This window comes from Epinephelus fuscoguttatus, linkage group LG18 (genome assembly GCF_011397635.1).
Source record: "Epinephelus fuscoguttatus linkage group LG18, E.fuscoguttatus.final_Chr_v1".
In the NCBI taxonomy this organism is placed as follows: Eukaryota; Metazoa; Chordata; class Actinopteri; order Perciformes; family Serranidae; genus Epinephelus; species Epinephelus fuscoguttatus.
The window spans coordinates 30,623,944-30,642,140 of NC_064769.1; the positions used below are offsets into that span (position 1 = coordinate 30,623,944).

An 18,197-nucleotide genomic window follows, 5' to 3' on the forward strand; every position below is an offset into this window, starting at 1 on the left:
TAAAGAGTGGGGATAATTACTGTATCTGGGGGTTTGTCACGATGGGCTTCAACTTTCACATTACACAAAATCATTTGATCCATTGTTGATATAAAAATATTCATTATGTAGCAGCCTTAGAGATGTAATTAACAAAATATTCATTATTGTGCAGCTTTGCAGAAGTAATTAACATATTCAATATATAGCAAGTAATATTCAATAAGTAATTACTATAAAATATTAATTACAGGAGCTCTGAATAAGTAATTATCTATGTACCATCCACAGGGACAGAATGAGTTAGAACAGAACGATTTTAAAACTGCTCCTGAAGCAGTGAATTAAATGTTTCAAATGTAGTTCTTCCCAAAACATTTCTTAGAAAACAAACTGCCTGTCAGGTTGCAAATTACTAAACAGTACAATAAAATGAAATACAGTATGAGGCCACAGCAGTAAGAAAAAGATAAGACAAAGAACTTCACAGGCAGAACAAAACAACCATGGAAATAACCTAAAATTAGATACCTAATTGGTGTTTAATTTACTGTTTAGTTCTGTCAACATTTCTGTTCGCAGCAGTCCTCTCTTGTTGCGTGGCAACACTTACACGCCCAAGAATCACAGCCCCAAAGACTTGAAGCATATTATTCTCCATTTCAGCTTATCAAAAGCAAATTTATTCCCTTTACCAGCAGAAATCTGAGTCGTTGTCCTCCACAGGAGCAGAAAATGCCAAAGTCAATCAGTTGTGCGGGTGTTTCCTTTGACAGAGGAGCAGATCCCAGCTGGTACTGCAAAGTTACATAAATACAGAATGCAAAGTAGCTTCTAAGCTTGAATGTTGGCAGCGCTGTTGACGAGGGAAGATTGCACTGTATGCCTATTGTCAGTGTTTGCTGGGTGAAACCAGCATCAGAGTGACTTTTCTCCTTCAGCTAAAGAGAAGCAGTGGATGCAGAGATTCACTGAGAGTGCATGAGAAAGACCTTCAAACAGGCTATGACAACAAAGACTTGTGCTCTGCACCTACAGAGAAGCATTACTCAACTGTTAACAGTAAATTCTGTACCTTCACTGTGGTGTGGGAAATGGACTCAAGCACACAGACGTAGTTATCTATCAGAAATAACAGCAGCATGAGTGTACGGTGAAAGCAAATGGTGCTAAACAATTATAAAAACTGATTTCTCAGCCCTGTTAATAAGCATGAGCAGAGCCAATTCCACTAAAAATCATGTGTACATGACGGTCACTGCAGCTGCACACAAAGGTCCCTAAATGGGTTTTACAGTTCTGATTTCATATTATGAAACTCAGCTTGTAGTTGTCTTCAAAGCCATTCCCCTCGTGAAACAAATAAAGCAATAATTCTTTGAATTCGAATGACTGAACTGAAATAATGTCCTCTGTAGTAAAACACTTTGTTGCTTCTCTTCCTCTGTTCTGCCCTGATATCACAGGGAGGACGCTCCGCCTCCTGAGAGCCGCCCGGTCAGTCGCCACACGAGCCGGAGCGCCAGTCAGCACCCGCAGGTTACTTACTGTCCGGTTGGCAGCGCCGAGGTGAGCTCTTTAAGTGACGGACACACACACACTCCCTCCAGCAACAGCCATGGACATACACCCCTCAAATATGCACCAGTGGAATATGACAGCAAGTACGGATACGCAGTGTGAGAGTGAACAACAGAGCTGAAGTGAGACGCATTTAGCTTTCACTGTGACGTTTCAGTAGACCCTTGAAGACCGTTTGGACACTTGAAACTGAAATTTGGAACAGTGTACGTCTGCAATGAGTCTAATTAATTGAATTCTAAACTGTGCTGTGTGAATTTAACATTGTTTGTGATAATTACTTTGAGATAAGCGTAGTCACTTACGAATTTCTTTATTGTTAAATAATGCAACACTATCATTTCATTCAACATGGATGTGAATACTGTCATAACAAAGACTTTATGTTAGAACTTATTATAGACAAATACAATGTCCGGGTAGAGAACTGGCAATAATTTGAATTGCGGAGATATGTGAAATAGGCATCCCTGTTTATTTCCGTTGTCATTTATCAGCCGTAACTCTAGCGTTTATAGATATAGTTAAACACCTATGTGACGTTCCTGCTGTGCTTATTTAATGTATTACTATGTTACTTTGCTAATGTCGTCTAAAAACCAAATCCATCTTTATGCAGATTACAAGGGAGCCCCGACCCACACTTTGAACGAAGTGGAAGATAAAATTTCCCAGAACACTTTGCAAACTCAGCAACTTTGGCAAGTTTTGGAAAACAGTTTGTTACTGTACGATCGGACTGTAGGCTATACACACAACAGATGGTTGGACTAGCGTAAACTCATCAGCAACTCAGTTGAACACAGAGTCAAAATATTTAAACAAATCGACTTAGCCGAACAAAATCGATCAGAACTAGAAGACGTCGTAGGCGCCTCCTGTTTTCAGCATTTCTTCTCTTTTGATTCATCAGATGGAGAAGAATAAACATAGCACACACCACAACACAAGCGCTGGAGCCGGTATTTTCAAACCTGAATGACAACTGGTATCTTGCATCGCTACTTTGCGTGACGTATGCCTGCACGTTGACCATGCCGATTTGCATGAAGTGGTGTCTCATTTCTTAGGGAAAGATCTCTACCCTAATATTTCTCACTTCCCCCATCAAGGGTTATCTCGCAAGGCACTGAATACCAAGTGGAAGATTTGAGGGGTAGAAGTGGGATTGGGCCTAGGTCTCCAACCTAACGTTAATGCATTAAACAAAAAATTAGATGTACCGTAAAAATTAAATTAATAGCCCGGACTAGTTGCTTAAATCACTGAAATCAGTGGGTCTATATCTGGGACAGGCCTTTACTTCCTTTCACACAAAACTGTTGCTCAGCAAAGATGGGAAATACGATCAAATTGTTTATTCAAACCACTTAGGTTTCAGATCAGTGGTTACCAACTGGTTGGTCTTAATCCAAAAGTGGGTCGCAGGTCCACTCTGAATGGACCGCAAGTGACTCACAAACCTGTGTTTGTAGAGTGAGTGAGTAACGCACAGCTACTTAGACTCACAAGTCAGTCTTTAGACTCTTTGCTTAACTACAGACTGATGACTTTCTCCCTGATTTTGTGTTTAGATGGGCGGATACAATTTCAGAGTTTAAAAAAACTCTCTACATTGCAGAACCAATAGTAAATCCGCAGGGCGGTCCTTCGGTGGCTCGCTGAACTCTTTTGCTTGTAAACATAGTCCGACTTTAAAAAATGCAAGAGCCGTTGCTTTGTTGCCAGCCGTTTTCTCCGGTGTGTTAAACACACTTTAGAAAGGAGTGCCCCCAGACTGTCAGAAGGTGGAGATCTCTGACTGTCTGGTGGCGAGACTAACGGCTACTTAACAGAGACAGCAAACTAGCTCGACAACATGGCCAAACCAAAGTATGACGCTCAGTGTATTAACCTGTATGGACCTTGAACTAATGACCTCATGTCTACACCAGTTGGGAACCACTGCTTCAGACAGTATATCAATTTTAAATCATTCATTTGATATAGTTCTGACAGACAGCGCATCAGAGACAGTGAGTTAAGGCATCTGCATACCGATACACCACCACTTTATCCTGTTAGAACAAAACTTGTAGAACAGGCATCTAATTGAGACAGGTATGTATTTGTCAAAATGTGTCGCCACACTGGGCATATAATTTAAGTTTTACGCTATACACTTTGAAATAACACATGCAAAGAGCTGTCTTTAAACATATAGAAATCTAAGAAATCCAAACCCTTCTCCACTCTTTTATGCTCTGTGCCATTAAATTGTACATATGTGATGTAGGCGTTTTCTACCTGGACATTATTGTGAACAAACATTGTGATTTAATCTATTCTGACTTTTAACTGCACACTGAAATAAATTGTTTCCTGAATTTTATAAGAGGGAGTTCAGGTGTTTTTATTATTGGCAGTGGAACATCCAAAACTCAATTTACAAAATAAAAATACAACAAAACAATTCAGTCTGAAATTTAAACCAAGAGAGAAATATTTATTTCATGATAGACCTTATTTGGAAATACTCAACCATTCAAAAAAAAAAAAAAAATGTACACGATTAAGTACTTATTTTTTTGAGGACGTATTGACAGGAGTTGTAATATCAATAGCCACATGCAATGGGATTTTGTCCACTACATAAACAGCGACTAGATTCCCCCCCCCCCACCCCTCAGTCTAGACAACATGGAGGCCTCCTGTGTGTCCCCCTCATACAGTGGTAGGACTTTGCGTTTTTCGGGGCGGTCAGCCTTTGCAATAACACACATCATAGACAGTCAAAAGTTTAGAAACTAAACATATCATCATCTTCTGCTCCATAAGTCTTTGTGAACCAGCCAGAGCTGACGTGCTCAGTGTTTGCACTTCACTTCTCAGTGGGCTGTATGAATGCTTTGAGAGTGAGTTCAAATTCTTCTAATGACGGGTTTTTTTTGCTTTTAGCATGAATTCAGTCTTCAATCTATAAAAACAGCTGCTTTCCATAATTTCCATTTCTAGTACATTTCTTGTTTTCTTTCTTCTTGTGTACCGTGACATTTTCAAACCTAAGAAAAGACGTTTCAGTGGAAGCAGCAAGCAATATATCAATGCCATAACAACATGTGGAGGTGGAAGATATGAAGGTTAAAGGCTTTATAAACAGAGTTATATATTAATATATTGTATACCAAATTGAATGTAAACACAATTTGAACTATCCTTTCAAGGTAGACTGAGCTGACAAGGTCAGTAAACATCTTAATATCTATATAACTGTGGTCAACAGAAAACTGATGAAAGCTCTGTGCCAACACAATGCTGTCTAAATGGCTGTAAATCCATATTTAAGGCATTAGGAAATTACTGGACGTAAATGTAAACACTGAGCACTACAACTCCAGAAAATCACAGAATGATTAAGGGCTCCTTCTGTTGATTCATGTTAATTAGCACATACATTTCCTTCAGATTAAAAGAAATATTCTGACACTGTTTAAATTTTCACCAGTCTTCACTGCACCAAATTTCACGCATGGAAAATGATAAACATTAAGGGGGGGAAAAATCCCATTACCTGATAATCTGTCAAAATAAGGCAAAGTACAAATACAAATAATAACAATTGAACAAACTCCATGCAGACATTAAAACATGGCTGAATTTGGCTTCAAATAATAAATTGTCCAGTTCTCAAATCCTAAAAAATAATCTTGATTCTGTGCAAAAAAAAAAAGAAAGAAACACACAAGATTTAAAAGTGTGAAGTGGTTGTCCAGTGGAATGTCTTGATGTTTCCCTTTTACATCCAGCTGATTGCACCCAATGACTTGTGACGCCAAGACTGATGTGGACAGTGTATGTGATTGTTGTTGGCTTTAAAAACCCTCCGGCTGTCTCTGTGAGTCCGTCCAGTCACCTGTTAGGATAAGTTAAATGCTTCACCATGTTGTTTTGGAGGGCTCAGAAGGCGAGCTGTCTCCAGTATTTAGTATAAGTGCCTCTCCCCTTCTTCAGCACAGTCCTCTGTGGACTTCATGTGTCTTTTTTGGGATGGCAATGTTCTTTACTGTTGAGGTTCAGTAAGCAACGACCATTCTTCAAAGGCACCGTACTGTACATTGGTCTGTGTGTGTGTGTGTTTGTGTGGGCCGCACATGGGCACATGCATACATGGAGAAGTAAAACCAGTCAACAAAGTCGATTCCCTCCACTGGTGTCAGCCCACAAGGCATCACCATGACAACTAAGGCAAAATCTCTCAACATGAAAACAGAGCATCTGTCTTTTTCTTTTTTTTTTCTTTTTTAGTTTTTCTCATCTGATTCCTTGCTGCTGCTAAAATCAACTTCCCCACAATAATCATTAGTAATGATAATAATCTCTATTCAATAAATTATCTATACTTTACAATTATTTCATTCACCTCGCATAGACCTGCAACAAGGGGGAGCTTTTTTCAAAGTAAAGCTATCCACAGTCTGTTTCTGCTGTGTCCTCAGTTCAGTAAAGCCTCTTCAGAGCACACAGAGGCTGACAGACACCAAGCCATTTTTTCTTCTTTCCTGTACAGAAATTAAACAGGACATCCTGCTAAAAATAAAATACAAACAAAAGCAAAGCTGATGCATAATTAAAGATAGAGAAACGGGGTAGAAACACTCGCTGAAAAATGAGCATCCAGCAAAAACAACAACAAAAAATTTCTGTTTTTTTCCTTGTGTTATTTTCCTGGAGAAGGAGAGTGAGTAATTTTCTCTGAGAACAGTAGATAGAAGATGGTTCCTGATTTAAAGGGAGCCACGCCAGCGAACATCCAAGCCTTACTGCACTCCTTCTTCATCCACGTATGTTGAGGGAAACCATCCAATCTGAAACATAAGAAAGTAATTATCAGAGCTTTATAATGTGTACATGTAAACAAGGGATGTTAATTGAGTTCATTTAGACTCCATTTTACATCCAACTTAGCTATACATGCACGAAGACAAACATTTGGTAACACTAAAGTGAATCAATTGTATGGGCAGCATTAATGTATTAGACCAGGGTGACTCACTTGCTCTAATTTTCCTGGAGATGTACATTATTTTCAGATAACTGCACAGCTGAGCTGTAACATCCCTGTTCTAAAAAATACTTGAAGGCTACTTCAAATACTACTCCAGCTGTTGCTAGGCAACAACCTCCCCTACTTGTTGGAACAGTAAGTGAATAATGAACCTACAGAGATAGTGACAACACAATATGTATTTAAAGAGCATAATAAGAATAAGAACTTTATTCATCCCCAAGGGGAAATTCAATTATCTGTCAGTTCATCTATTATATGTCGAAGAATTACAAAGCCTGATGGCTGTTGGTATATAGGATCTTGTGTATCTCTCTGTCCTACAACGAATAGAGAGGAGCCGTCCACCAGTTTTTTTTTTATGATTTGGGACAACATACTGTACTATGACTTTTTTTTCATCATTTCGGACAACATACTGTACTATGACTTTTTTTCATCATTTCGGACGACATACTGTACAATGACTTTTTTTCATCATTCCGGACAACATACTGTACAATGACTTTTTTTCATCATTTCGGACGGCATACTGTACAATGACTTTTTTTCATCATTCCGGACAACATACTGTACAATGACTTTTTTTCATCATATGGGACGACATACTGTACAATGACTTTTTTTCATCATTTGGGACGACATACTGTACAATGACTTTTTTTCATCATTTGGGACAACATACTGTACAATGACTTTTTTTCATCATATGGGACGACATACTGTACTATGACTTTTTTTCATCATTTGGGACGACATACTGTACTATGACTTTTTTCATGATTTGGGACGACATACTGTACTATGACTTTTTTTCATCATTTGGGACGACATACTGTACTATGACTTTTTTTCATCATTTGGGACAACATACTGTACAATGACTTTTTTTCATCATATGGGACGACATACTGTACTATGACTTTTTTTCATGATTTGGGACGACATACTGTACAATGACTTTTTTTCATGATTTGGGACGACATACTGTACTATGACTTTTTTCATGATTTGGGACGACATACTGTACTATGACTTTTTTCATGATTTGGGACGACATACTGTACAATGACTTTTTTTCATCATTTGGGACAACATACTGTACAATGACTTTTTTTCATCATATGGGACGACATACTGTACTATGACTTTTTTTCATCATTTGGGACGACATACTGTACTATGACTTTTTTCATGATTTGGGACGACATACTGTACTATGACTTTTTTTCATCATTTGGGACGACATACTGTACTATGACTTTTTTCATGATTTGGGACGACATACTGTACTATGACTTTTTTCATGATTTGGGACGACATACTGTACAATGACTTTTTTCATGATTTGGGACGACATACTGTACAATGACTTTTTTTCATGATTTGGGACGGCATACTGTACAATGATTTTTTTTCATGATTTGGGACGACATACTGTACAATGACTTTTTTTCATGATTTGGGACGACATACTGTACAATGACTTTTTTTCATGATTTGGGACGACATACTGTACAATGACTTTTTTTCATGATTTGGGACGACATACTGTACAATGACTTTTTTCATGATTTGGGACGACATACTGTACAATGACTTTTTTTCATGATTTGGGACGGCATACTGTACTATGACTTTTTTCATAATTTGGGACGACATACTGTACTATGACTTTTTTCATGATTTGGGACGACATACTGTACAATGACTTTTTTCATCATTTGGGACGACATACTGTACAATGACTTTTTTTCATGATTTGGGACGACATACTGTACAATGACTTTTTTCATGATTTGGGACGGCATACTGTACAATGACTTTTTTTCATGATTTGGGACGGCATACTGTACAATGACTTTTTTTCATCATTTGGGACGACATACTGTACAATGACTTTTTTTCATCATTTGGGACGTGTTACGTCCCCCGGCCGCCTGTGTATGTATTATGTGTATGTGTTTATGTCTATGTAGTCTATGGATTTGATCACCATGTTTAGTGGAGAGTCAGACCTCTCTTTCTGTCCAGAGATCGTGTGTGTTGTGTTAACAGGTGTGCAGGTTATTCGCTGGACGATCGTGACGTTGCTCCGGCGGGATTGGCTGAGCAAGGGGCTTGGCCTTCTGTGTCAACGGTCGCCGATTGGATAACGAGCGTGACGTCACCGCTGCCGGATTGGTGGAGCAAAGGGCTCGGCCTTCATAATGCCGGCCACACGGAAGCCGAGAGGCCCACGCTCGTACATGGCAGCAGCACATTTTATCGTTCTCTGGTTTTGTGATTGATAAGTACTTTGTTATGTGATCCACGTGTGATTATTTAGCTTGCTTGCTAAATAATTAATTCTTTTGTTAAGACCAGCGCTGTAGGGCCAACTGAGTCGTTTCTATATATTGTAAATAGTCATTGTCACATATTATTGTTTGCATGGAGCGTAGGGGTGAGCTGCTATTTCTGTTATACCTGTTTTCTCCTGTTTTTCGTTAGCCTAGGGAGTTAGGCCGAGTATTGTATTTTTGTTTCTTTTGTTTTTGTTAGGGATAAGTTATTTCGCTGGTCGGTAGACAGGTTGCTTTTTGTTTGTTGTTTTGGCCTGGGCTCACCCTGACGTCTTTTGCTCCATTTTGTGTGCGATATTGTACAGTGTGTTTTTGGAGTGTGTAGCAATAAATTGCTCACTTGTACATTTGCTCTCGTGTTTCTGTGTCCTTATGTTACGCACCCACACCCCTAGACCAGGGAGTAACAGGACAACATACTGTACAATGACTTTTTTTCATCACTTGGGACGGCGTACTGTACAATGACTTTTTTCATGATTTAGGACGGCATACTGTACTATGACTTTTTCATGATTTTGGACGATATACTGTACAATGGCTTTTTTCATGATTTGGGACGGCGTACTGTACAATGACTTTTTTTCATCATTTGGGACGGCATACTGTACAATGACTTTTTTCATGATTTGGGACGACATACTGTACTATGACTTTTTTTCATCATTTGGGACGACATACTGTACTATGACTTTTTTTCATCATTTGGGACGACATACTGTACAATGACTTTTTTTCATGATTTGGGACGACATACTGTACAATGACTTTTTTTCATGATTTGGGACGACATACTGTACAATGACTTTTTTCATGATTTGGGACGACATACTGTACAATGACTTTTTTTCATGATTTGGGACGAATGACTTTTTCATGATTTGGGACGACATACTGTACTATGACTTTTTTTCATCATTTGGGACGACATACTGTACAATGACTTTTTTTCATGATTTGGGACGACATACTGTACAATGACTTTTTTTCATGATTTGGGACGGCATACTGTACAATGATTTTTTTTCATGATTTGGGACGACATACTGTACAATGACTTTTTTTTCATGATTTGGGACGGCATACTGTACAATGACTTTTTTTCATCATTTGGGACGGCATACTGTACTATGACTTTTTTTCATCATTTGGGACGACATACTGTACTATGACTTTTTTTCATCATTTGGGACGACATACTGTACTATGACTTTTTTTCATCATTTGGGACGGCATACTGTACAATGACTTTTTTTCATCACTTGGGACGACATACTGTACTATGACTTTTTTTCATCATTTGGGACGACATACTGTACAATGACTTTTTTTCATCATTTGGGACGGCATACTGTACAATGACTTTTTTTCATCATTTCGGACGACATACTGTACTATGACTTTTTTTCATGATTTTGGACGGCATACTATACAATGACTTTTTTCATGATTTGGGACGGCGTACTGTACAATGACTTTTCATGATTTGGGACGGCATACTGTGACTTTTTTTCATGATTTGGGACGACATACTGTACTATGACTTTTTCATGATTTGGGACGACATACTGTACTATGACTTTTTCATGATTTGGGACGGCATATTGTACAATGGCTTTTTTCATGATTTCGGACGACATACTGTACAATGACTTTTTTCATGATTTGGGACGACATACTGTACAATGACTTTTTTCATGATTTCGGACGACATACTGTACTATGACTTTTTTTCATCATTTGGGACGACATACTGTACTATGACTTTTTTTCATCATTTGGGACGACATACTGTACTATGACTTTTTTCATGATTTCGGACAACATACTGTACTATGACTTTTTTTCATCATTTGGGACGACATACTGTACAATGACTTTTTTCATCATTTGGGACGGCGTACTGTACAATGACTTTTTTCATGATTTGGGACGGCATACTGTACAATGACTTTTCATCATTTGGGACGACATACTGTACAATGACTTTTCATCATTTGGGACGGCATACTGTACAATGACTTCATCATTTGGGACGGCATACTGTACAATGACTTTTCATCATTTGGGACGGCATACTGTACTATGACTTTTTTTCATCATTTGGGACGACATACTGTACAATGACTTTTTTTCATCATTTGGGACGACATACTGTACAATGACTTTTTCATCACTTGGGACGACAAACTGTACAATGACTTTTTTTCATGATTTGGGACGACATACTGTACAATGACTTTTTCATCACTTGGGACGACATACTGTACAATGACTTTTTTTCATGATTTGGGACGACATACTGTACTATGACTTTTTCATCACTTGGGACGACAAACTGTACAATGACTTTTTTTCATGATTTGGGACGACATACTGTACAATGACTTTTTTTCATGATTTGGGACGACATACTGTACTATGACTTTTTCATCACTTGGGACGACAAACTGTACAATGACTTTTTTTCATGATTTGGGACGACATACTGTACAATGACTTTTTTTCATGATTTGGGACGACATACTGTACTATGACTTTTTCATCACTTGGGACGACATACTGTACAATGACTTTTTTTCATGATTTGGGACGACATACTGTACTATGACTTTTTTCATGATTTTGGACGACATACTGTACAATGACTTTTTTCATGATTTCGGACGACATACTGTACTATGACTTCTTTTCATCATTTGGGACAACATACTGTACTATGACTTTTTTCATGATTTGGGACGGCGTACTGTACAATGACTTTTTTCATGATTTGGGACGGCATACTGTGACTTTTTTTCATGATTTGGGACGACATACTGTACTATGACTTTTCATCATTTGGGACAACATACTGTACAATGATTTTTTCATCACTTGGGACGACATACTGTACAATGACTTTTCATCATTTGGGACAACATACTGTACAATGATTTTTTCATCACTTGGGACGACATACTGTACAATGACTTTTCATCATTTGGGACAACATACTGTACAATGACTTTTTCATCACTTGGGACGACATACTGTACAATGACTTTTCATCATTTGGGACAACATACTGTACAATGATTTTTTCATCACTTGGGACGACATACTGTACTATGACTTTTTTTCATGATTTGGGACGGCATACTATACTATGACTTTTTTTCATGATTTGGGACGGCATACTATACTATGACTTTTTTTCATGATTTGGGACGACATACTGTACTATGACTTTTTTCATCACTTGGGACGACATACTGTACTATGACTTGTTTTCATGATTTGGGACGGCATACCATACAATGACTTTTTTCATCACTTGGGACGACATACTGTACTATGACTTGTTTTCATGATTTGGGACGCATACATACAATGACTTTTTCATCACTTGGGGGACATACTGTACTATGACTTGTTTTCATGATTTGGGACGACATACTGTACAATGACTTTTTTCATGATTTGGGACGACATACTGTACTATGACTTTTTTTCATCATTTGGGACGACATACTGTACAATGACTTTTTTTCATCATTTGGGACGACATACTGTACTATGACTTTTTTTCATGATTTGGGACGACATACTGTACAATGACTTTTTTTCATCATTTGGGACGACATACTGTACAATGACTTTTTTTCATCATTTGGGACGACATACTGTACTATGACTTTTTTCATGATTTGGGACGACATACTGTACAATGACTTTTTTCATGATTTGGGACGACATACTGTACAATGACTTTTTTTCATGATTTGGGACGACATACTGTACAATGACTTTTTTTCATCATTTGGGACGGCATACTGTACAATGACTTTTTTTCATCATTTGGGACGACATACTGTACAATGACTTTTTTTCATCATTTGGGACGACATACTGTACTATGACTTTTTTTCATCATTTGGGACGACATACTGTACAATGACTTTTTTCATCACTTGGGACGACATACTGTACTATGACTTGTTTTCATGATTTGGGACGGCATACCATACAATGACTTTTTTCATCACTTGGGACGACATACTGTACTATGACTTGTTTTCATGATTTGGGACGGCATACCATACAATGACTTTTTTCATCACTTGGGACGACATACTGTACTATGACTTGTTTTCATGATTTGGGACGACATACTGTACAATGACTTTTTTCATCAATTGGGACGACATACTGTACTATGACTTTTTTTCATGATTTGGGACGGCATACCATACAATGACTTTTTTCATCACTTGGGACGACATACTGTACTATGACTTGTTTTCATGATTTGGGACGACATACTGTACAATGACTTTTTTCATGATTTGGGACGACATACTGTACTATGACTTTTTTTCATCATTTGGGACGACATACTGTACAATGACTTTTTTTCATCATTTGGGACGACATACTGTACTATGACTTTTTTTCATGATTTGGGACGACATACTGTACAATGACTTTTTTTCATCATTTGGGACGACATACTGTACTATGACTTTTTTTCATGATTTGGGACGACATACTGTACAATGACTTTTTTTCATGATTTGGGACGACATACTGTACAATGACTTTTTTTCATGATTTGGGACGACATACTGTACAATGACTTTCTTTCATCATTTGGGACGGCATACTGTACAATGACTTTCTTTCATCATTTGGGACGGCATACTGTACAATGACTTTTTTTCATCATTTGGGACGACATACTGTACAATGACTTTTTTTCATCATTTGGGACGACATACTGTACAATGACTTTTTTTCATCATTTGGGACGACATACTGTACTATGACTTTTTTTCATGATTTGGGACGACATACTGTACTATGACTTTTTTTCATCATTTGGGACGACATACTGTACAATGACTTTTTTTCATGATTTGGGACGACATACTGTACTATGACTTTTTTTCATCATTTGGGACGACATACTGTACTATGACTTTTTTTCATGATTTGGGACGACATACTGTACTATGACTTTTTTTCATCATTTGGGACGACATACTGTACAATGACTTTTTTTCATCATTTGGGACGACATACTGTACAATGACTTTTTTTCATCACTTGGGACGACATACTGTACTATGACTTTTTTTCATCATTTGGGACGACATACTGTACAATGACTTTTTTCATGATTTGGGACGACATACTGTGACTTTTTTTCATGATTTGGGACGGCATACTGTACAATGACTTTTCATCATTTGGGACAACATACTGTACAATGATTTTTTCATCACTTGGGACGACATACTGTACTATGACTTTTTTTCATCATTTGGGACGACATACTGTACAATGACTTTTTTCATGATTTGGGACGACATACTGTACAATGACTTTTTTTCATGATTTGGGACGGCATACTGTACTATGACTTTTTTTCATGATTTGGGACGACATACTGTACAATGACTTTTTTCATCACTTGGGACGACATACTGTACTATGACTTGTTTTCATGATTTGGGACGGCATACCATACAATGACTTTTTTCATCACTTGGGACGACATACTGTACTATGACTTGTTTTCATGATTTGGGACGGCATACCATACAATGACTTTTTTCATCACTTGGGACGACATACTGTACTATGACTTGTTTTCATGATTTGGGACGACATACTGTACAATGACTTTTTTCATGATTTGGGACGACATACTGTACTATGACTTTTTTTCATGATTTGGGACGGCATACTGTACAATGACTTTTTTTCATGATTTGGGACGGCATACTGTACAATGACTTTTTTTCATGATTTGGGACGGCATACTGTACTATGACCTTTCCCATCATTTCGGACGACATACTACTATGACTTTTTTTCATGTAATCCCAAACCATGAAAAAATGTCATAGTATAGTCACAAGCACATCACAAGTGGGGCTAACTAAAATGAATACTCGTTAAGAGAGGTGCTTGTCTTATCCATTGACACTGCACATCTAAAAATGGCAGACATCTGGAAAGAAGAGGAACATCATAAGACCACCTGAAGAAACGTCTTCGCTCATCTCTTCTATCATCAACTATGTTTCATGTTGAATATTGAAAACATACAAAGTATTTTTAAATGAGAGACTCCTTTGTTAAAAAAATATATGAGGCAGAGAAAAGAGGAGTTGCCACAGACCCAAAGTCACAAAAAAAAGAAACATCTTCACAGTCTGGATTGGAATAATCTTCTGTGGTCTTCTGTCAATGTATTTGTCATGTGTTATTGTATAAGGTACAATTCCAATGAAATGTTATGTTAATTCAGTTCCTCTAGTTTGTGCATTATAAAAAGAGTGCAATAAGAAATATGTGTATGATTGGGGGGCCTGTTTCCGTACGGAGGATCCCCATCAGGATTCCTCAGTATTTGAGGGGATATCTGGATATCTCTGGAGTTTCTTCAAGTATCTGAGGCGGAACAGTCTGCAACACCCAGGTCAGGCTGCCAGTGACGTGGACAACATAGTACTTGATGCTGTTCACCCTCTACACTGATGACCTGTTGACATTAAGGTCCCTACTTTCTCCCAAAGTCAACTATCAGCTCCTGACTTGGCAATGAAATATTTTTTTAATGTGTCTTTTTATTGTTTACGTGTTAATGTAATCCAAACCAGATAACTGGTGAAGGTAAACTTTTTTTCTGGATGAGATTGATAACAGGATGTGTAGCAGAAAGGTAGCTCAGTGTGATGAATAGATCTTTGTAATTCCTTAATTTGCACATTCAAGTCCAAACATCACAGTATAGTATGTCGTCCCAAATCATGAAAAAAGTCACAGTATAGTATGTCGTTCTAAACCATGAAAAAAAGTCATAGTACAGTATGTCGTCTAAAACCATGAAAAAAAGTCATAGTATAGTATGTCGTCCCAAATCATGAAAAAAGTCACAGTATAGTATGTCGTCCAAAACCATGAAAAAAGTCACAGTATAGTATGTCGTCCCAAATCATGAAAAAAGTCATAGTATAGTATGTCGTCCTAAACCATGAAAAAAGTGATAGTACAGTATGTCGTCCTAAACCATGAAAAAAAGTCATAGTATAGTATGTCGTCCCAAATCATGAAAAAAGTCATAGTATAGTATGTCGTCCTAAACCATGAAAAAAGTCACAGTATAGTATGTCGTCCTAAACCATGAAAAAAGTCATAGTATAGTATGTCGTCCTAAACCATGAAAAAAGTCATTGTACAGTATGTCGTCTAAAACCATGAAAAAAAGTCATAGTATAGTATGTCGTCCCAAATCATGAAAAAGTCATAGTATAGTATGTCGTCCCAAATCATGAAAAAAGTCATAGTATAGTATGTCGTCCTAAACCATGAAAAAAGTCATAGTACAGTATGTCGTCTAAAACCATGAAAAAAAGTCATAGTATAGTATGTCGTCCCAAATCATGAAAGAGTCATAGTATAGTATGTTGTCCCAAATCATGAAAAAAGTCATAGTATAGTATATGTTGTCCCAAATCATGCAAAAAAGTCACAGTATAGTATGTCGTCCTAAACCATGAAAAAAAGTCATAGTGTAGTATGTCGTCCCAAATCATGCAAAAAGTCATAGTATAGTATATGTTGTCCCAAATCATGCAAAAAATCACAGTATAGTATGCCGTCCCAAATCATGAAAAAAGTCATAGTATAGTATATGTTGTCCCAAATCATGCAAAAAGTCACAGTATAGTATGCCGTCCTAAACCATGAAAAAGTCATAGCATAGTATGTCGTCCCAAATCATGAAAAAGTCATAGTATAGTATGTCGTCCCAAATCATGAAAAAAGTCATAGTATAGTATATGTTGTCCCAAACCATGCAAAAAAGTCACAGTACAGTATGTCGTCCTAAACCATGAAAAAGTCATAGTATAGTATGTCGTCCCAAATCATGAAAAAGTCATAGTATAGTATGTCGTCCCAAATCATGCAAAAAAAGTCACAGTATAGTATATTGTCCCAAATCATGAAAAAAGTCACAGTATAGTATGTCGTCCCAAATCATGCAAAAAGTCACAGTATAGCATGTCGTCCCAAATCATGCAAAAAAGTCATAGTATAGTGTGTCGTCCCAAATCATGAAAAAAGTCATAGTATAGTATGTCGTCCCAAATCATGCAAAAAAGTCATAGTATAGTGTGTCGTCCCAAATCATGAAAAAAGTCATAGTATAGTATGTCGTCCCAAATCATGAAAAAAAGTCATAGTATAGCGTGTCGTCCCAAATCATGAAAAAAGTCATAGTATAGTATGTCGTCCCAAATCATGCAAAAAAGTCATAGTATAGCGTGTCGTCCCAAATCATGCAAAAAAGTCACAGTATAGTATGTCGTCCCAAATCATGCAAAAAAGTCATAGTATAGTGTGTCGTCCCAAATCATGCAAAAAAGTCACAGTATAGTATGTCGTCCCAAATCATGAAAAAAGTCATAATATAGCATGTCGTCCCAAATCATGAAAAAAGTCATAGTATAGTATGTCGTCCTAAACCATGAAAAAAGTCATAGTACAGTATGTCGTCTAAAACCATGAAAAAAAGTCATAGTATAGTATGTCGTCCCAAATCATGAAAGAGTCATAGTATAGTATGTTGTCCCAAATCATGCAAAAAAGTCATAATATAGCATGTCGTCCCAAATCATGAAAAAAGTCATAGTATAGTATGTCGTCCTAAACCATGAAAAAAGTCATAGTACATTATGTCGTCTAAAACCATGAAAAAAAGTCATAGTATAGTATGTCGTCCCAAATCATGAAAAAGTCATAGTATAGTATGTCGTCCCAAATCATGAAAAAAGTCATAGTACAGTATGTCGTCCTAAACCATGAAAAAAGTCATAGTACAGTATGTCGTCTAAAACCATGAAAAAAAGTCATAGTATAGTATGTCGTCCCAAATCATGAAAGAGTCATAGTATAGTATGTTGTCCCAAATCATGCAAAAAAGTCACAGTATAGTATGTCGTCCTAAACCATGAAAAAAGTCATAGTATAGTATGTCGTCCCAAATCATGCAAAAAGTCACAGAATAGTATGTCGTCCTAAACCATGAAAAAGTCACAGTATAGTATGTCGTCCCAAATCATGCAAAAAGTCATAGTATAGTATATGTTGTCCCAAATCATGCAAAAAATCACAGTATAGTATGCCGTCCCAAATCATGAAAAAAGTCATAGTATAGTATATGTTGTCCCAAATCATGCAAAAAGTCACAGTAT

The 18,197-nt window shown here is 37.2% G+C and overlaps 2 protein-coding genes across 6 annotated transcripts in view; one reads left to right on the forward strand and one right to left on the reverse strand.

Moving 5' to 3' along the window:
• The window catches only part of vsig8a (V-set and immunoglobulin domain containing 8a), a 112,687-nt gene extending 110,893 nt beyond the window's left edge, over positions 1-1,794 (forward strand). The window contains exon 8 of the mRNA XM_049603519.1: positions 1,446-1,794. Coding sequence (XP_049459476.1) covers positions 1,446-1,662 — 217 coding nt within the window. The 3' untranslated portion in view covers positions 1,663-1,794. The remainder of the gene's footprint in view (positions 1-1,445) is intronic.
• Positions 1,795-5,258: 3,464 nt separating this feature from the next.
• The window catches only part of vav2 (vav 2 guanine nucleotide exchange factor), a 291,900-nt gene continuing 278,961 nt past the window's right edge, over positions 5,259-18,197 (reverse strand). For all 5 annotated transcript variants that reach the window (XM_049603492.1, XM_049603491.1, XM_049603489.1 and 2 more), the window contains one exon: positions 5,259-6,404. In XM_049603492.1, coding sequence (XP_049459449.1) covers positions 6,357-6,404 — 48 coding nt within the window. In that variant the 3' untranslated portion in view covers positions 5,259-6,356. The remainder of the gene's footprint in view (positions 6,405-18,197) is intronic.